General features: G+C 42.2%; 1 protein-coding gene across 5 annotated transcripts; it reads right to left on the reverse strand.

Moving 5' to 3' along the window:
* Window positions 1-377: 377 nt before the first annotated feature.
* On the reverse strand, window positions 378-26,168 carry gabrg2 (gamma-aminobutyric acid type A receptor subunit gamma2; the record flags this gene model as incomplete). Of its 5 annotated transcripts, none has more annotated exons than XM_083910075.1 (8): window positions 378-656; window positions 2,965-2,988; window positions 4,355-4,560; window positions 5,979-6,128; window positions 18,173-18,310; window positions 22,011-22,093; window positions 23,424-23,644; window positions 26,112-26,168. In XM_083910075.1, the coding sequence occupies 8 exons, from the start codon at window positions 26,151-26,153 to the stop codon at window positions 378-380; spliced, it is 1,143 nt and encodes a 380-aa protein (XP_083766201.1). The 5 variants fall into 5 exon arrangements, with proteins under 5 accessions (XP_083766201.1, XP_083766198.1, XP_083766202.1 ...); XM_083910072.1 differs by having other exon boundaries at window positions 5,979-6,131; XM_083910076.1 differs by lacking the exon at window positions 2,965-2,988.

Consider the following 26,168-nt stretch of genomic DNA (forward strand, 5'->3'; position numbering starts at 1 on the left):
AATAAATAAATACAAAACTAAACTTTGTCACACTTGTTCGTTAATTGCTCACACAATCAATGTTTTTTTTTGTTTTTTTTTCTTTAAATACACATCTGCAAATCCTCTCTCCATGCCAGTAAAGTGTAATGCTACAACATTTGCAATGTCTGTTAAAGTTGTCGGATATAATCATGGAAACGTGAAGAGATTAAAAACCAGAGAGTTAAAGGAAAAACAACAAAAGACTTGGAATGAAAGTCTCTGGTGTGTTTCAGAGGGTGTTTTCCCACCTCCTCAGAAAGATGTCCTTTGCTGGCACAGAGCGTTATGTGGAGTACAATGACGTGTATGATAAGGCTTGGACACACACACACACACACACGGAAAAACTGGGCTTAGAGATAGAGATAGGACACCCAGTAGACCAGGTTGAAGAGACCAAACGCGGTGGGGAAGAAGATGCGCGCGTACGAGTCAATTTTGGCGATGCGAATGTGCAACCGGCCATGCCGCCAGGCCCCGGAGCGGCAGTCCTCGAAACAGCAGAAGAAGCTGGTGCAGTCCTTCCCGTCCAGGCACTCGTAGCCGTACTCCTCGTCCCGCTCCTGCATGTGCGTGGCGTTGTTCATTTGAATCGCCGTGGCCGAACGTGGACGGATGTCTACTGTAGGTGTCTGCTTTTTTTTTTTTTTTAAACAGGACAAAACCACACAGTTAGCCCATCAGCGTTTTTGCCCCCCCCCCCCCTCCCCCTCCAGAGCGCCATCATCAAGACATCACCGACGCGGCAGGGGACCTCATTTGAGCCGCCCGCTGTCCTCGCTGCCGTTTCATTATCCGACATTAGTCGGGCGAAATGTAATTTGCACGTCCGACGTTGGCCAATTCACACTCTTAATGTCAAGGAAATACAAATAGACCCCTGAACAAGCGCACTGTGGCTGTAATTAGTGATGTGTGCAGTCACAGAGGGTCAGCGGCCGTGTAAAGCATGCTGCAAATTGCACATTTGGGCCGCAGCTGATACTTTTAGGACGGTTATATAAAGCCAGTGCTTTGCAAAGCTGTTAAAAATACTGGAGCAAACAGATGCCATTTTTTTTTTTTTCCTCTCAGGGCAATTTTAAAAATATTGTCAGAATTTCTTTCAATTTGACTGAGATGTATGATGTAAGCGGTATGCTACAGCTAAGCTCAGTATGTGTTGGCAGATACAGTATGTAGCTCACAGCTCAGTATTTCTTCAGCCCACTTGTTCTGTCAGCGAATGGACGGAAATAAACCTCCTTTTCAAACTGCGTTCACCACTGCAGGCCATGTGCCTTTCAATTGTGAAGACTCCTAAAATAGGACGGTGACATCAGCGCGCGTGTGTGTGTGGCCCTGTCATTCTGTAAGGAGACAATTAGCATTCATACGGACAGTTTTCATCAACTTTTTTATCTCAAAAATGCCACGTCACCTTTCCACAAATTGGAATTCTGGCTGTTTGGGCAGATTAAACGCACCTCCACCCCGTCAGCCCCTTCTCTTTTTGTAGAAAAGGGAGCTTCCTTTGACCTTGCTGAAAGTGTCAAGCTCTTCATTTCAAAGGAAACAGAGCTCTCATGATCACGTGCGTCTGATACGAATATCAGATTTACGTCATTTTAATACGTCTACAATGGGCATGCTGGCTGCAAAATGTACCTCATTGCAGCTTTAATTCAAACATATCCTTATATGCTCTAAGCATGCATCTTCAAACAAGCTTCAGACACTTTTGAAGTCAGACTTTTCATTCCCTACATCTCGTCATCTCGACCTGCCGTCCCTTTGAAAACCAAACATAACCACAAACAGAGCGACGCACAGGTTAACTCTCAGCATTGTTTGTGCTCAGTCACAGACTCGGCATATGTTGTTGTTAATAGAGATTATTAGCCGAGCAGGTTATGACTCGGTTCTCAAAGGGTTTTGCGTTGGTGGAAGCTGAAGCAGAAGGATCACTGACAGCCGTCCTGCTCCGCTGTGGCTGGGTCAGTGTTAGCAGAGAAAAACCATAAGAAAAAGAAACAGAAACACAGACGACACAGTGGCACTGGCAACTTTAACCGGCTGAAAGTAGACAACCCTCTCAATGTGGGGACACTGCTGTGGAATCATTACTGGAGGATCAATTGGTGGCTGAATACTTAATAATAAGTGTTTACTCTCGCCTGACCTTAAAAGTGTGTTATTGCTGTGTGGACCCTCACCCACGCTAAGCAGATTGTCTCGTCCTGACTCATGTGTGGAGTTAAATTTAGACCTTTGCACCGCTCCTCTACCCCACTTTTTCGACGTTTACGGATTAGCATGTTGCTAATCCTCCGAAGACGGACCTCCAACTCTAATTAGACTTAGCACAGTGCAGCAGCGGGGTTGTCTGTTTCAGTCCGTTAAGGCTCTGCTGACTCGGCAGAAAGCGTCAGGTTGAGAAAGCCCAACAAAAACACACAGGTAAAGATTTACTGGCAGGAGAGAGAGAGAGGGGAGAGGGAAGAGGAAGAGGAGGGAGAGCTATTGCAACAGCGGCTAGTTCACTGTGGTTACGACAACAACAACGACGACGACGACAACAGAGTGAAACAGGACAGAGGGAGCCAGAGTGTCACATTCCTCTGGACAGGGGATGTGTGGGACGCTGATTTGAATTTCAAAAACTGCATAAGTACTGTACGTCTGGCTGGCTGCCTCCGCACTGTGCACTGCAGAGTGCCCCCTCCCCCCCCCCCCTTTTTTTTGTTGTTGTTTACTGTTATCTCTGATACCCTATTGCGTTACTGAGGAGGAGTACAGTAAGAATGCAGGTACAGGATAAAGAGATAATAGATAGATAGAGAGAGCGTAAGAGGTGCATCTGCTGGAGAACAGGCAGAGACAAAGCAGTGAGGTGCTGGAGGCTCGAGGAGCCAAAGTGCAGCAGACACATGCAGTTCAGTTCAGACACAGGCAATATACCTTTGAGGAAAAGAGCCGCAGGAGCTTTTGTCCAGACAGGAAACAAAGAATATGTGGAATTGAAAGAGAGTAACAAAACAACAACAACAAAGAAATAACACAAAGAATACATGTAAACAGAGAAAATAAACATCCATAAAAGGGGAAACAAAATAAACACACACACAACAGGATAATGTGTAAGAATTACAAGTATTGTACTTTTAACTGGACACAGAGAGAGACAAAGTATACTGTAGAGAGACAAACATGGGGTGAGATGCATGGTGGGATATACGTATGTATGTATGGTCAGGGAAATAAATATCGTACAGAGTAGATTTTGGGTCATAATGGAAGCATTAAGCACCTTTGACATTTCCCATATGTGTGATAAATACTGCGGTGCTGCATAAAACTCACTTTCTTATTTCCATATATATATATATAAAAGATTTCCACTCAAAGACCTCCTTTTACTTCCTCCTTCCTGCAGAGAAGCTCCTCTGAGACGGCATCAACTGGCATCACACCTTCCTCCACTTCATTATTCATTCATTCGTCCACGGGACACTTGGACCGTGTGTGGTGCACCACCCTGAGCTTTTAGAGGCTGAAACTGGAGCGCCCCACTTCACTTCACCACCTCCCACCCCACTAAAGTTCCACTTCAATGCTCCCCGTTCACCCAGGCGCAGTATACCCACAGGTTTAAGATATTTAAGATCTTCCAAGTCTTGTGAAACCGGGTCCAAAATCAAGATGCGGCTTCAGAGATAGTTCAGCTACCTTCAATCTTTATATATGAAAAATGTACTGCAGTTTTTTTTTGATTATACAGAAATAAATTCTTAAAAATAGAAGGTTTTCCTGTGTGTGTGGTTCTATTGTGTACATTTTTGTTTATAACTCACTGTATGTGATTAATAATAAAAAACAAAAAAACAAAGATATGATGTGCTATTCTTTGCTGTAAGTGGTAAAAAGCATTTAGCTTAGCGCTCCTATACTGTGTATAATTTGGCGAGAGACTTTCCACTGGGATGCCATGATCTCTCTCTTCGGGGATCATGTGACGTGGGTCTAAATTACAACAGGAACAGATGTGTGATGGATTAGGGGAAAAGGTTTGAAGCTGCACGCCTTGTTTACGGAGTCGTTTGAGTCGTTTTGCGCCGAGTACGCTGCTCCCTTTGCGATGCTAAGCGGTGTATAGATGTTTTCCAAAGGCTTTATCCCACTACAGTACAATGTAGTGAGAGTGTGAGTGGGAGGCAATGTGACCTTTGACCTGAATAAGGGATATTGTGAGCACAGTAAAACTCTAAATCTTTGTGGCTCTGTGGTTTGATATTTGACGGGGATAATGATAGTAATAATAATAAAAAGGGGTTTCAAAAAGAAAGCTCACCGGATTTTTCTTCTTCTTGTCCTTTTTGGCGCTCGGCTTCCTGTTGCTGACAAAGTAGTGCAGCGTGCCGTACTCTATGAGCGCGGCGAAGACGAAGATGAAGCAGACGGAGACGAACAGGTCCATGGCTGTCACGTACGAGACTTTAGGGAGGGACTTCCTGGCGATGGTACTCAGCGTGGTCATGGTGAGCACGGTGGTGATGCCTGGTTATGGTATTAAAACAAAAGGAGAGTGCTCACACATTTATTCATGTTTTAATGCAAAAAAAAAACATGTTTTAAAGCCAGGAACATGCTGCACTGCCAACTGAAAATACAACAATACAGTACACCGTATAGTTTTATGACTGACATGTATTATACGGCGTATAAAAAGAGGATTATTGCCGGTTGTTTAATTGCAGGCCATGAGGAGGGAGAGCGAGCAGCAGCTGTTTCACTGTCCCCTTGATCCACATAGTCTGCAGGTTCAAAAGCCATTGACCACCACACTGACACACTGCTCGCCCGTATACACCATCTGGTCACCTCTCCACTCGCACTCACTCTAACGATGATGATGCAGACGGGGGTGGGAGTGATGTTTGATGATGAGCAAATGTGTTATTGGGCATCAGAGAAACAACAGATTACCGAAAGTCCTCAACGTACACAAACAAACCAAGCAAACAACAACCTCTGACTCCTTTGTCGAGGATGATGACTGTTCATACTTAACGTGAGCTCAAACACAAAGTTAACAGCACGGCATTGTGCGTGAATTGATATATTTCTGGTTGGTATTGATGGATGAAGTAAAATGTCATCCACATTAATCTGCTTTCTAACCACCTCGGCTGCGGCGACCGCCCACATCATTTTTCACGAAGGGAAATTAGGATGTTTGACTGTCGGTTCAATTTTTCCAGCCGCAAATTAATGGCGTTATTATTTTGAGACACCAAATATTGAGCGGCAGAAGCGCACGGAAACACAACAAGCCTATTTTTAGAGAGATTAATGACAGACGTACGACTGCGTCCGCCCGCGGCGATTGCTTTACATTCAGTTATGCTCGCTAATGATCACATCACATAGACCCGAGGTCAGGATTTAAAGCCTGGAGGATCCAGAAGGAGAGCTGACTAAGTATTCTGCATGTAGCTACATCGCGGGTGAACTTTTGAGGCTGTCCGACGGACGCCAGGGGCGAGTTCAAAAGCTGACAAATTTCTTTGAAATCCGCACTTCTGGCCACCTGTGTTGTTATTATTATTATTATTGTGCTGAAGCTGCATCTCTGCATCCTCGTCGTGCACTGCATAATTAATGCCTCATTAGAGCATGCATGGAAACATATGTGCCAGCACGGGCTCCTCTCATCAAGATGAACTATTATTCCAAAGATGTCCACGGGGGGAAAGGGATGGTGGGAGGAGGAAGGATTGTAAACGATAGAGAAGGAAGAGAATGGCATGAGAAAGGAAGCTTGAATTCAGAATGGGGTGGTGTGTCACCACCAGTGGGTCACAGCATACACTGAGGACAGAATATCTAATTAACCTCGCTGACTGAACTGCACCATGTTTGTGTTTGGAATACGTCGAGAAACTAAACGATCAAAATCTTTGATTTATTTGTACCTAACGAGGTCCGGGCTGGCACTGCGTCCTTGTTGATCCAGAAGGAGACCCAGGAGAGGACGACGATCAGGGTGCACGGGATGTACGTCTGGATGGTGAAGTAACCCATTCTCCTGCTCAGGTCGAAGAAGACGGTGAGCACCACGTAGTCTCCTGAAGAGGAAGAAGAAAAGAAGACAGTGAGGGATCAACTGGACGTCTTCATTTTAATTCACAAATTGAAACAGCAGAGTGATTAGTATCGAGTGTCCACAGTCCTAACATCTCTCACATTATCTGTGAGGATAAAAGAAGGCTTTCATTGCGGCAAAAAAAAAAAGCTCTTTAATCACAAATTGATCAGCACGTAATGGTGTGGAACCAAAAGTCTTCACAGCATTTTAGCCCGCGGCGTTGCCATATCTGAAAAAGGGAGGCTCAGGGATTCCGAGAGCTAGCATCGCATTCGTCTGCTGCTCGTAGCGCAGAATCCAGCTGATGATGAGCCATTCATGCTCTGTCTGACCCCAGCAGATGTTAAGTGTACGGAGGCTGAGGTCAGACCTGACCCTGACAGGAGAGACCATGTGGCCCGGCTTGTTTTAAATGCAGACTAAACATGAACACACACATTGCCTAAAACCCCTCACACACACACACACACACACACACACACACACACACACACACACACACACACACACACACACACACACACACACACACACACACACACACACACACACACACACACACACACACACACACACACACACACACACACACACACACACACACACACACACACACACACACACACACACACACACACACACACACACACACACACACACACACACACACACACACACACACACACACACACACACACACACACACACACACACACACACACACACACACACACACACACACACACACACACACACACACACACACACACACACACACACACACACACACACACACACACACACACACACACACACACACTCCAGTATCAGCCTGACAGAGCAGTAAAGGTTGCCAATAGTTGGCTTCTTCTTTAGCCGTCGACCACGTATCCGTCTGCCAATGTCACAGATTTTAAACAGCGCTTTATTAACGAGTCTGCTGTCAGATAATTGATTTATGTCAGACTGTTAGCGGTGTCAGAAACCTCGCCCCCGGGCCGCTCACCGTGGTTGTAACCTGCAGGTTTGCAAACCTACCATGAATGTACAGCATGTGTGTGTGTGAGAGAAAGTCTCTGCAGCTGGAGAATGAACAGCTGGCTCGTAGTTTCCCTCATGAGGAAGGTCACACGGCACAACACAACACAGCCTCCGACGCACACACGATGTACTGGAGAACCAGCGACAACATCTGTGTGTTTCCGTGTAAATTAGAGATGAATGTGAAGGAGATTACACCGCCAGTGTGTTTTATAATGTCTACGAACATATGCTCTTTGTGTGATTGAGTCCTCGCGCGCGTGGCTCAGGTCTTTGTGTGATTTATTCCAGCCATTCATAGCGTTATTAAATAAAACCCGAGCAGAACTGTTCATATAACCGCACACGCGTGTGTGTGTTTCTGCTGACGCGGGCAGGTGCGCGGGATATTACAGCGCTGCCGCCTCTGTGTTTGTAGGAGTGCAGCAGACACGTGAACGCTGCTCTGAGGGACTTCTCAGGCCCACTATTTTGTTTTTATTAACATTACATTAGCAGGGGCCCAAAACGGAGACCCCTGACAGCTGAGAAACTGCCGCTTCATACACTTATTCCAGCTTGGTCAGCAGCACAACGCCTTCCTCATATTTACTCAGACTCTTAATGATAATGGGCTTTCCACCACAGGGGCCGAGGTTTGGCCGCTCTGCCGTCTTTACTCCTCTTTTGGTCTCTGCGCCAGTTTCATTAGACGCCATCGCACTTGCCAGGAAGACAATTTGAGGAGCTGTTATCGACCGATGCCCTCCGTCCTGGCGAGGGCTGATGTATCAGTATCAGACCACCCTGATCATTACAGGTCCGTCGTAATGTGCGCTCGCTTTAACGACTTCCTGGTTTTCGCTCCTCAAAACAAAACGGTTTCAGTTTCCAGCTCCGCTTAAGTGTTTTGGCTGAGAGTTCAAGATGTTACGGTACACGGGGATGCAAGCAGTTCAATGTTTCAGGAGTCCCAACACAATTAGGAATTAGGTTAGATGTCGTACAGCGTGTGGCCTCGCCATCACTCAGGTTAATCTGATGGTACTCCGAGTGCTTCTAGTTTTATCTGTTAATTTTGGCCTGTGTGTCCCTTCACTTCACACAATGCCTTGTTTTTAAACCCTCAAACATACGCTACACAACCAAATGGATATTTTCCTCTTGTCTCGTTATTGTTGTTGATTTAATTAGGGTTTTAAAGAAAGTTGATCTTGATTTGTGTTGCTTTTAGATCAGTTTAAGACTTAAGACATTTTGAGGTGCTGCAAAGGCAAAGAGGGGATGCTTTTGCACACTTTTGTGTGGTTTGAAAGGTCCCTGTTTATGTTTTGTACAAGAGCCTTTAAGAAGGTCCCGCCTGCACACACCTCTTAATGGCAGAATTCAGATTAACCTTATCCAGAGCACCCCATCTGTCAAACACAGGCAGATGTGCGTGTTCACACTCAATCCTCACAGGGCGTAAACACGGCTCTTTTTCCCCCCCCCAAGACTCGTTACCCTTTTTAAGGTGGAACATTTCCTTGTGTGGATCAACAATAAAACCACAAAGAAGCTGCTGTAACGTGACGCTTAGAGATCGCGTTTCGGTCCCTACTTGGCTCTGGAATAGTAATCAACTCACGAATCAGTGTTGGATTGTGCAGTAACGAGAACACAATCAGAGCACAGAGCTCTGATGAGGCTGTTGATTATTATTATTATTATTATTATTATTATTTAAATCCAAAAAAGTAGACCGCCATGATTGCATTGTGATCATGGCGGTCTGTTTCTCTGACTGCGTGGAAGCTCAACTCTTTGCATCAAGTAGCTCAGAAGTGTTTGGATGAAGATAGGGTTTGAAGTACTTTTATTAGGACCACACATTTCAGCGATTTACTGTGAGCAGATGTTATCTATGGAAAGCAATAAAAACCTGACGGGCGACGATCATTCATCAGAAACCTGAGTTGCTTTGTTGTTATCATCCACAGAGACGACACGCCCCAACACAGACATTCAAACGTGAGCCTCATGTCAAGGTGGAAGAGAATATAATCCATGTTTTAGTAAAAGGAAATGGAGACATTCTGTATTTGATCAGTATAGAACCTATGAGGATGAACGTTGACCCTTTAGTGGCCTTACATTATTGCAGAGCAGCCACGGGGGGACTTTCACAGGAATGAAACATGGTAAATCAGGATTGCTGACCACAAGGAAAAAAAAGAAAAGAATGTCAGTTGAGAATATCATTCTGTCGGCAGCCAGGCTGTAAATTGGTGTGGATATAGATGGGCAGAAGAGACCTGAGGCACATGCGGGCCATCCAGCGAACGGAGACGAGGCAGACACATCGTGAAGCGGCTGACAGGCTGTCGCACTGAGCTCCTCCGCTGTCACCAGTCATATATATCAGAGGTGACAGCGGATGCTATTGTGCATGCCATTGTGTTGGTGAGAAAGACAGGAGCTTTGCTAATGACCGCGGTTATGCCATGGCTGCTTCCTGGGGGTCAACAGTAAACTCACAGACGATGTTAACTCACCGTTTTCTGTGTCACGGAAACACTAGGGGCGATGTGTGAGCGATTAACTCGTTATTTTTGCATTTTTGCGTCAACGGGTTCTGGCAGCGAGATGATATCACAGCGGGAAAAAAAGAGGTTTTGTCATTGTATGCAAGACAGACGGCTGCACTGTTTGATTGTGGTTTAACCTTGTGTTTACTGTGGCAGGGGCAGATGATTATCCCTCCCTCAAATGCAGTAATAGCGCTCAAATTATTGAGAGCAAGGCTGTTTATAGAATTTATGACAGGTCGGGATGATGCTGCCATGACAGTGTAACTAAAAAGTAAAAATTTACCATGTCTGAAAATGGCTATTCACACTTGTTACCTGAAAATTAAACTTTCTCTCTCCTTTCTTACCATCTCCACCTCTTTATTCTCTTATTTGTTCTCATTATTGTGGCCAGGTAACCGGTCTGACCCACAATAGACAGCCACAACACAGATGAATTGCCTTTTTTGCTCCATTTGTGCTTTAAAGGGGACAGATGAACAACATTTTACAACACAGAGAGCTCATTTGGGGAGAGAGAATTAGAGATTATTTGTGGCCGTGACAGAAAATGACACAAGACTGCTTTCCAGATTATCTCTCTATTGTTAATTAGTGCATAAAATATACAACGTGAGCCTTAAAAAGACGAGAGATTATGTATATAAATGTCTCGGTAACATCTTGCCGCATCCACCAGGCCAAGATTTAGCTTCAGCAGCACTAAAGGCACTGATAAATGATGACTTACACCACTGCAGTAACGATTTATCATCGCAGATCCTGCTCGATTGAGGAATGACCACAGTATAATATAAACACTGTACTGTCAACTGTTTTTATTGACTTATCATAAGTGATAATTCATCTAAATATCACTTTAGAGGACAGGTCTACATGTTACAATGGTGCACTGAACACTGTATTAGCCAAGACAATCAGTGCCCATTTTATTGCCAACAGCTTTGAGTTATAACAAGTTCAGGTTTTTAAGCTTTAAAAATCAAACTAATCATATTCAACACTGATTTATGCCCATCGTGCAGATGGGGATTTGTGTTTTCTTTCAAGTGTCATATACCCTACAAGCTTTACTTAAGGGTAATTTACTTTAAAAAAAGACATGTTTTGAAGGCAGGTTGTCTTCTAAGCACATTTGTTCATACTGTAATTCCGGCTGCCCAGCGTGAAGATTAACACCACCTCCTCCTCCTCATAGAGATTCATGCACACTTTCATTTAAAGGTACACGTTTGCATTAATGCAGGTTAAACCTCTTAGTAAAATAAAGCCAGATTAGATGGGAACTGGGAATTGAATTTCACCTTTGCTCAACTCGGCTGCGATAAACCTCGGATACATTATCGTATCTGTGACATCATCATGTGTTAGCATAACAAGCACAGCGTGCATTATTTAGAGTTTTTACACGGAAAGAAAACATTTATCCGAGTTAGTGTTCTTCCTAGAATTTAGGTGACGCACAATAGCATGTCATCATATGGCGCTTTTCCACTATACAGTCCCAGCACGCCTCGACACGGCACGGCACAGCACGACTCTAAACAGTTTGGTAAGGTTTTCCATTACTATAGTAAGTCATCGTAGCGCGGCTGCATGAAACTGCTGCTAATTAGTGACTATTGAATTGTATTTAACTGAATTATTAAACTCAGTTCATTAAAAAAGATTTGTTTAGAGAATCGTTCTGTACTTCCTGCATGACCGGATTGTTTGGTTTCATTCTTGCGCCGGATGTACTGCTGCATGACTCTTCCATCAGTGGACGGCAGTCATGTACAGTATCTGCTCAGCTCCCTTGGAACCTCGCAAGAGGATACCAGAGTCGAGTTGTGCCAGTACCGTGTCGTGGAAAAGCCAAACCCTAACCCATGAAATAAACAAGCAGACATGTGACGTTCTCCTCTCTCCTTATTTCTTATGGCCGATTACTTTAAAACCCCTGGTTTGCATAATTACTACATGGGGCCAAGACGCTGATTGAGAAAGATATCCAGGCCCTAGAAATGTGATTTTATTTGCTCAGCAGAGTGGCTTCAACTTTGAGCCGCTTTTAGCGTCTAAATCTGCAGTCCTTTGAAACAGGGAACCAAGAAGACAGATGTTAAATGTGTGTATGTGTACATCAAAGCATGTACTCAATATGAGCTGTTGGAAATAGCTGTAAGGTTACCACTCTCTCATTATGTCTCTCTCTCTCTCTCTGAAAGGTCTCACTGGATCAACTCCCTCCGTGTAGATTTAATACTGATCATAAACAGGCCGTTATTACAATTTCTGCTCTGTAATAATGAAGAAGAAAAAAAAGATGTCCACCCCCTGGTGGTATGAGCTCATATTGGAGGAATTTCTGCAGTGATAGTAACATGAATAAATGAAAAGTTAACGGTGGTACGAGCAGGAGCGGTCATATCAGTCCAATCATCCAATTAAAAACTCTCAAAATCAAATTACAGAATATGTCGTACTTATTAAAAAAAGCTTAAAGGCTGAGTGAATTTACAGCACATCATCATCACTATCATGGAATGTGTTGTTGTCTTAAGTGTGTGTGGGCGTTTACACCATAGTGATATGACATTTACAGCAAAATCTTAAAAATAAATGCATCAATATTAGTCTTAGACTTTACAGTTTTGCGGCTCCAAAAACAGCATCAGTTTAAACCTGCCTCCTTCTGCCTCCTGACCTCAATCTGTGCTTACTGAACAGCAACCTGTTTTATTTACATCTTTATCTTGTGCTTTCATTTTATAGTCTGCATATTTGTACTAATAATGTACTATTTTTGTTGCTCTCAAGCTTGGTTTGAAACTGCTGCTGTGCTGTGAAAATGTATGGCGGCTTAAAATAGACGCAGAATGAAGGGGTGACAGGACAGTTAGTGGAGCTGCCTCCCCTTACCTTCAATCACTGACAGATAATTGACCTCCGTCAGGATGTATATGTTTTCGCCGGTGTTTGTCTGTCTGTTAGCAACATAACTCTAAAAGTCGCAGACGGATTTGGATGACATTTTCAGGAAATGTCCGCAATGGGACCAGGAACAAGTGATTAAATTTTGGTTGTGATCCGTAGACGCCATCACAATATTTATCGCTATTTTGTGGGGGGGCTGAGCTGCCTTGGCGGAGGTCTGCGCTCTCCGAGAGCTTCTCGTTCTTGTGTGCATCGTACTTTTTCCAAAAAAGAACATACATGGACTGTCTCACATTTTTTAAAGGCAGATTTTGGCTCAGGAAGGAACGAGAGAGCCTTATTTTTACTTCTCCTATGGCCTATCCTCCTCACTCATTGTTTTCAGGTGTAAATTATGTATACGGTCGACTAAAAGCGAGAATGGCGGTGGCGGTGGTGAGGGTGAATGTGTAATAAGTAGGCCACAGGAGCGCCCAATAAAAATCATCTCTTTTTGCGAAAGTGAGCAGGGAAGAAGGGAAGTGTGGAGAGGATGGAGCAGGCACTTCGAGATGTGAATATTGTTGGTGTATAGGCCGTGTGTGTGTGTGTGTGTGTGTGTGTGTGTGTGTGTGTGTGTGTGGATGGGGGAGGAGTGTAAATTGGTATTTAACTTCAAAAAAGACGGATTCTGGCTGAGTCAGAGCATTTTTCCTCCCACTCCTGCCCATCACAACTATCACCCAGAAGCAAGAGGCAGAATTACAGCGAGAGAGAGAGAGAGGGAGAGAGAGGTGAAGGGAGGTGGAGATTAGAGAAAGCAACTATTACAGCAACAGAGAAACACCGTGGCTAATGGATTGTTCCAGTGTTTTTGGTCATTTTTGTTCCCCCCCTTTAACCAAGATGAAGTGATTGCTATCTCATAAAAAGCTGCATTAGTGCGATAAAATTATTGTTTTCTCGACTCCTCTGCACCTGTGCTCCTTTTAGTGTGAAGTGAGATTATATTTCTATATTTTTATTAGATGTTTGTGGTTTTTCCTTGTGATGAAATCTTACTAATCAAACCATTTCACACACAACATGTTTGAGCCTCAGGTGTTTTATTGGATCAGGGATATGATGTCTCAGTGACAATAATAACAATAATAATAATAATAATAAAAAACTATTGACATTTGGTTTTATTGGTTTTCGTCTCCCTCTGTGTTCTCTTGATTAAAGTAGGCACGCATGTCTTTGTTGGGATCTTTGTCTTATATCTTATAACATTCTCCCTTTTTAATTTGCTTTGATTTTCTGCCTCTGCATCACCAATAGATGCCAAGATATTATATTGCCACTCTTGCCTTTGCAAAGATTTAAGTGAATTGCCCTTGAAATAATAAATATAGTGTTTAGCAGGAATATGAATAAACCTAGGTCATCAATACTTTACTTTAGACACAAATGGTGTTCGAGGATCTATTGACGATGTCCGAAACTGACTATTCTATGACGATATCGTTTATAATGTAATGATTCCATCTCATTCTGGTACCTTCGAGTGTTATGGTGCAGTAAAAAAACTGCAGCTATTTCAGTCGTGCGTTTGTGAGGCGGAGGATGCAATTATGGTGTAGTTCCTGATCTGCGGCATCTAAAGATAAAACAGTGATGCATTGGGCGGAAGCTATAAGGGGAATCCATGGCATGTCAGCGATAAGCTGTGCTTACACGAGCAGTTTTAGACACAGTGGGTTTGTACTGTACGTATACTGTACTGTATGTGTCCCATATACTCACAATATTCCCATAGGAGTTGTTATCAATTGTAATCAATCAGCACTGTGAGACAGTTGCAGCAGGTTGGGGTATGCATGTATGAAAGTGTTCATTGTGGCCATAAATGTTGATTTTCCTTTGTTTCTCTGACTGTTTCCCCTCTCTCAGGGTTACTTCCTTTTCCCCCGTCAAAGAATCATCTGTAAACTGTGGCTGGCTGTAATGGGGAGCGGGGCCCACTGACGTGTCCCTGGGCTTCCTCCACTCAAAGTGAATCACACAGGCCGACGCACACAGACAACAGAGAAGCTGCACGCCACAGCTTTTGGAAGGTCACTCTAAGAATAGCTTTCAATGCATAATAAAAAGAAAACAAAAACACACAACAGGCTTGCATCCGGCCAGCAATCGCTGAAATGTGCATACATGCGAGCCAATGGACACACAGGAGCATTAACATTAATTATGGACGCAGGGTCATTATAACAAAGGCAAACACACATCAGAGTATGCAGCTGGTTCAAGAGCATAATCCACTGCTGAATCTAGGGGAAAATGCCACTGATCTTCTGTATGTTTGTCTAACTAAGGAACTTATTGATTTCACTCATGTGCTGAGAAGATGGAGAGAGAGTCCTCTAATCGTATTTGATGGTTAATGTAAATACTAGCGTTTACCTCTTCCCACTTTTGAACATATGCCCCTCTGCTGCTGCTAATGCTTAACATTAATACTGCTTTTCAGAAACTGAGGAATATGTTGCATTAATTTAATACTTTGTACTCATTTCTATCGTTTACTCAAACATGTTTGCACCATATCATCATCCTGTTTGTTGTTGAGACGACACGGTGCTCGTCATCAAACTTTACCCCGTGGTTTAACTTAGCGACATCAGCTGTTTATGTAGTAGTGCATCTTGGTTGCATCTCTTTTCATCTCTTTTAGTTTCTTTTCTACTTTGTACACTTGTTGTCCTTCCAAAGGCTCGTGTCTGTGTTTTTAAATCCAGGTATAGGCTTTCAGGCGGCAGAGGCAGCTCTGATGTAAAGTGACATGTCGAGAGACTAATCCTTTGGACACTGGCTGAGGGGGGAAAATGAAAAAAAAAAAAAAACTAAATAAAGACCGACATGGCCTTTGTAAAAAAAAAAAAAAAAAGAAAAAAAAGAAGCTGAAACTCAACAGCATCATAGCAGCAGATGGCATATCCCCCAACCTCTGTCATTCTAAAATCACTCAGTTGTTGTGTAATTCTTCAGTTTTTATCATCCTTAATAAAAAAGAGAAAGCGAACACAGGTACTAAGTTCAATCTTCATTTGATTCTTTGTGGTTTGTCAGATAGAATGGTCTAGTATCTGTTCCTCTGGCTATTTGCTATCATCATGATCATTGTCTGTAAAAATCAGGCCAGTTCACCTGTCTGTCTGTCTGTCTGTCTGTCTCCATGGTCTATACCATAATATGGCACTGTAGCCTTACCTGACCCATTTCACCACCATTTAAGGCATTTGCTATAACTATTTATTTATTTATTTCCATCCGATTGGATTACCGTACAAAGGTTCTGACACAAAATAGGACATAAATCTTTATCACATTCATTTTAAAATCCACACTGGCCACCAGTCACGCACAAAACGACTCACTGCCCATCTACAAGTCGCATTAAATACACTTATAATGAATCAAAGTGATGCAGTGTTTAGTTATTAAACAACACACACACACACTCCAAAAAAATTAATATTCCGTGCTTTAAATAGCCTTCTACAGGAAGTGCCTCAGACCTAGTTTTTAATTTCCATAATTTTTTTTAATTAACAATTGTAATTGGATTTTTTTTTTTAACCTTCTTTGTATTTTGGTTATTATTCTGTAAAGTGCATTAAAATGCATTGTGTATGAAATGTGCTATACAAATAAAGTTGCCTCTTTTGTCTCCGGGTGTCTTGAGAAATAAAATCCTGAACCCAATCAAAAGATCATTACCCTATATATTTAAAAAAAACATATTTCATTAAAATTATACCAGATTTATATTCATAGTGCCAAATACCAGAACATACATAATCTCAAGGCACTTTAAATGTGTAAATATGAATGGGGAAACGAGCACAAACAAATGTAAACCCAACATTTGTTTAACCCAATATTCATCATCTAGCATGTTATTCTACACATGAAATTACTGAATTTAACACAAAAAAAACCCAAAAAACAATATCAGTAGCTTTAAAAGTTGATTTATAATCATTATATCAACTCACCCACTACAACTGTAACTTAGACTGAAAATGCATAAAAAGGAGCTGCCAATGATCCAGCATATCAAGAACTAACTGAGTGATTCTCCTCACAGATGTTGTGTTCATAAACCTTGACGCACAAATACCTCAAACTGACTGCAAAATGAGACGAGAGGTCTCTCTCGCACAGACACAGTCAAGGTTCCCGTTCTGACAAGAGAGCAGATGGCCACGGGTTTGTGGAAATAAACCAGAACACAGAGTCACAGGACACTGCAAATTCTTCACTGCAGCTAATCCTCCCACACATAATAATAGCCTTTTCATGTTGTCACTTGAGAAATGTTTTTCATGTAAAAACCAAAAAACCTGAACAATCACAGGCAGATTTTATTTGTTTCAATCACCTCGCGCTGACCCAGACTAAGCATTCTGGTCTTGTGATGCCCACATACAGCACGCACATTAGCAATGTGCTGCTTTCTGTGTTGAGTGTGTGTTTAAAAAATGTGAAATTACACGGTCAGTCACCACTAAAGAGTAAGGGATCGACAATAATGCATTTAAAACAAAGCAAATGAATAATTTCTGTTAAATACCACAAACTCACATTGTTAAAACATATTGTTTTCATTCATTGGGATTTATCACACTTTTGTTTTCCGTCATTTTAAATCACAAGATTATGCAAACGGCTCTTACGACCTCAGTGTAAACACTACAAGGTACAATATTGCACTGTTTAGTTCCCCTGCTATGAAATGGAACTAATAAAGTAAACAAAAACACATCATACACACACCAAACTAGTATTATTGTGTCATCATTTAGTCCGAGAAACCATGCATTACTGTAGAGAGAAAGAAAAATGACTACTACTGCCACACTGTCCAATACAGTGACTTCACTTTCGCCTTCCAGTGTAAAGTGGACTGGAGCGCAGCCAAAACAACATCCAACTGCAACCACAACAAATAAATACTCAGCAGAATTTAGTTGAAACTAAAAAAGAAGAAGATGCATACTTTGTGGTGTTGTTAGGGATCTACTGTCAACTATTGTAATATTATAAAGCGTAGAGGAAGGCGTGCAGCACACCTCTCCTCTCTTTTCTTGTTATGTAACAGGTGCAGCGTTATTTAAATTCATGCGCCCTTGCTTTCATGTGCCACAAAGCACAGTTTACTCAGGTATAACAGATGAATGAGGGAAGAGGAATGTAGGTCAACAATTCAAAGTTTTAATCGAGAAGAAGAGTGTTTTTTTTCTCCTTTTTCTAAAATAAAGGCTTTGAAAAGGTTTTATATTGTGTTTGAGGCTTTTATATTCAAATTAGAACAACGTTTGAAGCTGATAATGGACTAAAACGTGATGTTAAATACTATTATCGCTATAATTGCAATGACAAATCAAGTTTTTTTAACTGCTAACAATGACAGATGTGTTCAGTGACTGAATACTGATTGCAATTCAGTTCAGAGCAGAAACGAGGACAGGGGAGATTGATTTCTTACCTGAGACAGTCCTGACAACCTCAGACGTGTTCCTCAGACCCACAAAGGAGAACTGATAGAGCCTCCAGGAGCGAATGTCGCCGACCTCCACTGAGCTCCTTTTCCACTTGTACACAATCTCCTCCCTGGGGTAGCCGTCTAAACAAGAGAGCAGAGCGTGTGTTTGGCATGGGGGGGCTCAGCTTAAAACTCTAAGGAAAGAGGCTTGGTGCAAAGACTACTGTACTAAAATATCACGTTCAGCACAAAATCCTCAGACTTGACTTGTGTAAATATGCTGTAAAATGGTGGAAAACATAGTGTGTTTCATTTCACAGTAATGTGTACACTTAGAAATTAAGTATTTCCTTATTATTTTTGAAGGAAAATCACTTTTTCCTCAATGAATATAACATTAAACGAATCAAAAATACACTCTTTACATTGTTCATGTGGTAAACGACTATTCTAGCAAACGTCTGGTTTTTAATGGAATATGTACACAGGTGTATAGAGGCCCATTTCCAGTGTTCTAATAATACATTGTGTTTGCTAATAGCATTAGAAGGCTATTGGATGATTAGAAAACCCTTGAAAACCTTTGTGCAATGACGCTGTCTATGTCTAGACTATATTTTCTATTCATTGTGCAACTCTTTTGATCAACAAAAGTGCGACTTTTAATGGAAAACGCAAAAAGAAATTGTATAGGTGACCCCAAACTTTTGAACTTTTTAGAATTTCTTTAAAAAAAGCAACCCTGAAACTTCACTATACACCGACTATTCAATGCAGGGCTCAGTGGTCTGTAGACAAAGACTGCCAAACTCCTTAAAAAAATGCCATATCAACAGTCGATTGAAGCCGTGCAGCAAATTATTGTGCAGACGCTGCTCGGCGACGTCCCTACAGTCAGCAGGCTGTCTATATATGGCACCTCATGGCGGCGTTGTGACATTTAATGAAAGTTGACATCATATTGCAGTATGGCCTTTTTATTTGTGACCACCTCTCAGGTGAACGGCTCATCTTGGCAGAGGAGAAAATGCTAACTTTCATGGATTTAAAACACGTCAGTGACCAGTAATTGGATGGAGAAAGTATTGAATCTAATATATCAACTCATGAAATATGACTATGACTTGGATAGACTTGGTAGCAGTGGCGTTTGCTATAATAGCGTTTTTATTTACAGTGTATGCAGACAAATAACACACAACCACCAGCTGTTTGTCAACACACTTTCCTTCCACAAAATCCACACAGGACTGAGGCAGAAAAAGGCTCTGAAATTATTGTTGTGTTTCTTTCTGCAATGCTGTCAATCAAAAACACTGTTCATCGACTCAGAGAGAAGACGAGCTTCTCTGGAAGTGACGGTTTTGACGATCGCCGTCAAGCTCACTTCGGTGAAAGAAAACTATTCTGTGTCGTCCCAGAGAGAACAGTTGAAGCTGGGCTTCGCTGGCTTATTGCATGTCAAGTATTGAAATGTAAATACATCACAGTACATATTTGACAATATGGCTAAAACTTGGCTGATTTAAGTAAAAATGACAACCCTGACTGACATCTGTGGATATATCCATTACTTTAAGAGTTGATTATCTGTTTATAAGAAGCACAATAGTACTTTTAAATGTTTAAGCGGACCTAGACCGGAAGTTCCAATTAACGCTGTTTTTTAGTGCGTATCTGCATCCTTACCTTGTTTAAGAAGCCCTGAAGGTTCAAAACAAACAGTTCAGCCACTGCTGAGAACGCTGTGTTTTATTGTAATCTCGGGCTCAGCGAGATCTCTAAAAAAACCCGGTCCGGTTACGTAAACACCGGTTCTCCTGAACAGCAGTTGTCCTGCGCCGGGCACTAGTCCGGGCACATCCGGTTGCGTACATTGAACCGCAGAAGAAGAATAACGTCAGTTATGGAGGTGTTTCACGAGCGACAGTGTCTTCTGACTCTGGGTCTGACTCCGGGTCAAAGTCATAAAAGGGACTGCGGCGGGGAGTCGTGAAGAAGCTATTTTTAAACACTGTTAAAACAATGTTTTGATATTGAGTAGCAGTGCATCCACCGCTCCAGAGGGGGGAGCTGTGCTTCTGAGAGCGGGTGTGCTGAATATGTCACTTCCGGGTACTGGCCAATCACAAGACTCTGTCTTCTGGGTGAGAGAGTTGAGTCTGAAATCTCACGACTGGGAAACAGCATCAGAAAAGAGGATTTCTATCGGCTCGTTTACAGCAACTAGGAGGTTTTTGACCATAAAAACAAGTTAATGTATGTAAGTAGACCTCCATAACTAACATATATGTGCAACAGGACCACTCTATGTGACCTTTAATACACTTACATGACCAAAAGCAAATCATGTTTGTTGTCAAATGTCTAAAGCATGTTATTATAAAGCATCAGCAACTTGCATGTAGTAATGGCTTCCTTCCTGACCCTCATCCTGTGACTGGACCTCACTAAATGTCCCCCAGTCCAGGTGTTAAATCTTCAGCCAACTCTCTCTCTCTCGACATTTCACCCAAGTGTCATCTTCACTTTAGCGGTGCAGCAGTGTGCACAGACGACAAGGGAGTGGCTTGAATAATGCACGCAAACTTTTCCTCTGTGCAGATTTAAAAAGGCCTTTATGGCGTAAGTGCTCTCAGACATCCGATAATGCCGGACCTCGCAGGAGCAAAGGACGGAAAAAGGATCTGCCTGTTTGCCACATTACTGCCCTGCCAGGAAGACTGAAGTCTGCTCCCTCTCTGCCAATGCACCGCGGACAAATTATTCTTTTAGTGTCTTTTTGGGAAGCGGTAATGCTGCTGGAGCTCAGTGTTAGGAATTCACTTTGGAACGACTTGTGTAAGTCAAAACAGTAATTAAAGGTTTCCAAATGAGCCTGAGCAAACTAGACATTACCTATATATATATATATATAAGTAATTCTCCAGCTGAACCAAAACCACTGCGGAGGAACACAGCGCTGTGTATCACTGCCCTGTCGGCTTCTTCTTCTTCTCAGATCAGGCTCATGTTCTGCACATGAAGTGATTTTTAAAGTTGGGAAAAACATCCATGGCTTTCATAAAATTTAAATGAATGCCTCTGTTCCATTTTTAGGCCTGCTATGCCCCCCGCGTTATCTTTCTTGTTGATCTGGAGCTGTTTAGTAAGCATTCTCTCTCTTTCTCTCGAGTATATCCCATGGTGAATCTCTCTGTAGATCCATCACAGCCTCATTAGCATAACGTTAGCAACCCCCCCCCCCCATCCTCATCCAGTGCTCACACATAGGAACCGACTCATTTGGACTGGCGTTACTTTTTGAAACGTCTTTTTCAAACAGTATTGACAGAGTGTTGGGGAAATCAATCATTCTCTTTAGCTGCGATTGAGCTGGTAATGAGACATGTATTATTAAATGCCTTTACTGCATAGTGCAGTGCATGCTATGACTGGATGAATGGTGCAACATTTTTATGTTGCTGTTGTTTTCTAACGTGATTTTTAAGACTGATACAGCATTTTTAAAGTATAGAGCACAGTGTGTTCTCTAGGGTAAATACATGCAAACATTGTGCATCAATGTGTTGAACATAACATACCATAAATCCTTGGTTTGGCATGTTGCATTATTGTTCAATGTGCATGTGTGTGTGTGCATGTTAACGCTGATCTTGTCATAGCTTCCAAAAGTTGGTCCTAATGAGGCAGAACCTCGTTTCTGAGGGTATTGTTAAGTTTAAGGCTGAGAAGGCAGAGTCCTGAGAAGAATAGCTGTGCAAACCTGCGTGTGTGTGTGTGTGTGTGTGTGTGTGTGTGTGTGTGTGACAGTGGGGTGTCAGCACACGGCCAGACTTACAGCTTGAAAACTCCAGGGGACACGAATGCTCATCCATAGGGAAGTTGTTCAATTTAAGCTGGCACTCGGCGTCAATGGTCAACCTGCAGACAAAAGACAGTATTTGGATCCAGTGACTCAATTTGCTATTGTTTAAACAGAAAATAAAAATTTTATATGCATTAGGGCTGGATGATGCAATATCGACAATTACCACAATAAATGCCAGACTGACTGAGTTAAAGAAAGCTGTAAATGCCATGTGTTTCCCCTCAAATCATGATATAAAACCTGTTACATTATAAATGGAGATGATTCTGTATGTTTTTATTGAATTATTGGCCAGGCCTCATGCTAACACACATTTTACAAATCAGTCCTTCACACCACAGACCTCGACTTATCTGCTATTAACACCAGGCGTCATTAATTAAAAAATTTCACTGAACTAAATTGATGTTTTTCACGGCAACACATCTGTCTCCTCCGTTCACAGTCGAGCGCCTTCGTGGGCAAAGTCATTAAACTTCGCCATAATGAGAGAATGACCTCAAACGACTTTACCCACCCATGTGCTCGCTATTGTCATGTATCATTGTCCTCCGCATCGCAGCGGTCATCCTCATTAACCAACGGTTACAATCAGAGTTCCTCTTAACAAATTAATGAAGTGGAGGTGTAGTGTGCGGCGCGGGGAGAACATCCATCACGGCACGATTGAGTCCTGAAGAGTTCACTTTCTCTCTTATTATCACATGGTGATGTATGGGGGCGTCTGTTTAAATGTCCGTACTCTTTAAGACGGAATACAAACCATGATAAATATTTCCCTTTAATCAACCCTCCTGATTAACACGTCACATATTTCTCATTACAGTTTGTGCAAACGGATCACATCGTTTTCTTCCATCTCATCAGATAATTGACTGTGATCATCTTTAGGCAAGACTGGGACATTAGACAATAAAGCATTGATTCTAAGTGGTATAATATTTAGAATAAGGGGAAGGCGGGGCTGCAGACACAGCCTGCTTAACGAATATGAAAGAAAATAATTAAACAAATAATATGGTCTGTCTGAAACAACATATTTCAGACAAAAAAACCCCCCCAGCTCTGGGCAATGTAGCTCGAGTGTTCCCTTCTCGCACAACAACTTCCAGCCTCATTCGGCGAGACAGATTTCCTGCATGCTAATTAATGTCAAATTTAAAATGCCCGAAATTTGAAATCGCCCAGGGCCTATTCAGGATAATCAGGATCATGAATCATTTACAGTGTGTAGAGAGGCCCTAAATGGCTGAAATGCCTTCTGTGGTATGGTACGTGATGGACTGTGATTTCTAAATATATCAGATTTGTATAAAAAATAATGGGATCCTCCTTTTAAATGACCCATGAATTTCAATAACACCAATCGAGTCGTATTATCACCTCAGAGTGTAGAGTATTCGACCGTCGTTCCAGATTCGGAGCATGCGGTTGGGCGTGGTGATCCAGTGAGCGTCCGCCTTCTTCGAGTTGCGGAAGAACGTGTCCGGGATCCAGATCTTCCCGACCATGTTGCTGTTGAGGCGCAGCACCTTCATGGTGCTGTTGAACTTCAACCTTCTGTCGTACCAGGTCTGGGCGAAAAAGATGTCGATGGTGTATTCCTAAAGACGGATAAAACACCGCTTTAATGCTTTTAACACTCTGGAATAAAGTCTTGTCAGGGAAAAAGCCTGCTTGCAGTATTGTTTGTAACCGCCACTGTCACTAACTTAGCTTTCAACTGTGAGAATATGAGCTCCAGAAAGCTTTCCTCCACTTCCTCCTTCTTTCTCTCATGTAATACTTGAGCAAAATGAAGCTACTGTTAAAGAGACAAAATGGTGTTTTTTCACAAATCCCATTGTTTGGCTCAAGTATTATCAAAACCTTGTAGCCTGATGCTTTGATGTTAGAACATTCATATGAGGGATGAAAGACTGCTTCTACCCCCTATGCCATAAGACGACTTAACAACCACTGCCTCTCCCCTCTCCCAACTCAACATACTGTATATATATATAGTATTTTTATCCTTTACTTTTACTATGATATATTCTATTCTTATTCCTGATTGCGTAGTTAGTTTTTGCACATGACAATAAAACCCTTTGAATCGTGTGAATCCTTTGAATGAGGGCTGAAAATCACATTGTCCGCGACAAAGACATAGACGGAGCTGAGGAGCTGAGAGCACTCGTCACATCTGGACGAGGAGGGATGGAGAGGAGAGGCAGAGATAGTTTTTCCTTCTTCTTATTTACTTTGTATGTTGAAGAGCTGAGCTCCAATGGTTCAAAGTGAAGAATAGCAGGGGAGAGAAGGAAAAAAAATGGGGGATTTGTGAGCAAGAGGGCATAAAGGCATTAACTTTCTGACAAAGCTTAGCCCAACACTAAACTCCAAATCCACGCCAAAGAATAGAAAATGAGATTTAAAAACAACATTTTCACCCGGCAACACTGCCATCGTTTCAGCATCACATTTTTTTTCCCCCTCAACAAAGGACAGATTTACACTTTGAGAGATTGGATTGATCTTTATCTGGGGCTCAGAGAGTGATATAAACAGCATTCTCTTCTCTCTCTCTATACATATATACATAAACATCTATGTGTGAGAGCGAGAACTGCTCATCTCTCGTTGCTATAAAAGCACCAAATTTATAATTCCCTTTCTTCTTCTTCACACCTTAATCTTTCTCATCATCATGCTCTCTCTCTCCTTTCCCTCCCCCTCCCTTCACACTCACATAGGTTAGGATTTATCTCAAAGATTTCTAATGGATAATTTAGAAACGTCAAAAACGTGAATGCGAGGCAATCAGTCGACCTTTCACGTCGGCAGAACTGCCCCTCGTCCCGCTGTCGCTTCTCTTTTCACTTCCCTGCGACTCGTGCTTTGTCATTGAGAGTAGGAGTTTCAGCAAAGTGAAATAGAACCCCCACCCCCACCACCACCATCACCACATACAACACTGCTCTGCTGCAGAATCATCCCAAGAAAAGTGGCTTCTCTCTCAGTATAAGGACGTGCAACAGAAAACACAATGACACATAAAACAATGCTGATGTGAGTTTTTTGAGACTCCCCGCGATTTATTATTCTCTCTCATTCCCCCCTCCCTCCCCCCCGACAGCCACCATCAGACAACCAGTGCTGCTCTATTTTAGTCACTGTGCTGCAGTATCACAGCTTAGTATGCCATTGCAGCTGGTTTAGTGTTATTTATGACATTACAGAGGTAATTAAACAGCAACGTAGAGAAGACTGGAAACCAGCAGCTGATTATTTTAGTTATAGAAATATGCAGATGTTCTTTTAAAACACATAATACTGATATTTCCTGCATGCACAGTATGTATTTTGTGTAGTATTTTGTATATTATGTGCCTGCAATAGTTTTTAGGTCTTGTCAATCCATATCAGCACAAAGAGACGATCAATAAGGCTAAAAACAAATCAAAACCAAATCCACAAATTGTTGCATTGCAAGAGAAAAAAATAAAAAAAACCTGCAAAGACCTTGAACAAGTGACACCTCAGATTGTAGCTGATGCAAGTCTTGCCAAGTACAAAGTGAGAACATCTTCAGATTTGCCAGCGTACACAAGCAATTTGCAAATATTATGCTACTTTGATATCTGGCTCACGTGTTAAGGCAACACTACTGCGTCGCTGTTATTCACTTCTCTGACTGAAAATAAATAGACGCTGGCTGGCTGATGGAAGTCGGATTAATGAGATGCACCACAGAAAAAAAGAATACGCTCCGAAAGCCACTGTGTGGTGGTTAGGCAGGTGATTGACGCCTGTATTGTGCTGCTACACAACGAGAGCAGTGGAGCAGCACAGTGATTAGATAGACCTGCTTTTCATGACAGCAAGCCTTTGGTCCACGAAAGTGTGCTTGAGCAAGACGCTGACTCGGCCTGTTCCAGAGACAGGAGGTGCTCAAGGTCTTTATACGTTCACCCCGAACCAGCGCTGGAGGAAGGCCAAAGACCTACCCGGGATGTATATATATATATATATATATGATTTTGCATGGAAATCAATAACAACAATGACACATTAGCATCAAATACTTACCATATTGATGGCATTTACTGGTCCGATGCTGTTGACAAACATGTCCGTGTGAATCAC

The sequence above is a fragment of the Microchirus variegatus genome (assembly GCF_963457635.1).
Source record: "Microchirus variegatus genome assembly, chromosome: 2".
NCBI classification, from domain to species: domain Eukaryota; kingdom Metazoa; phylum Chordata; class Actinopteri; order Pleuronectiformes; family Soleidae; genus Microchirus; species Microchirus variegatus.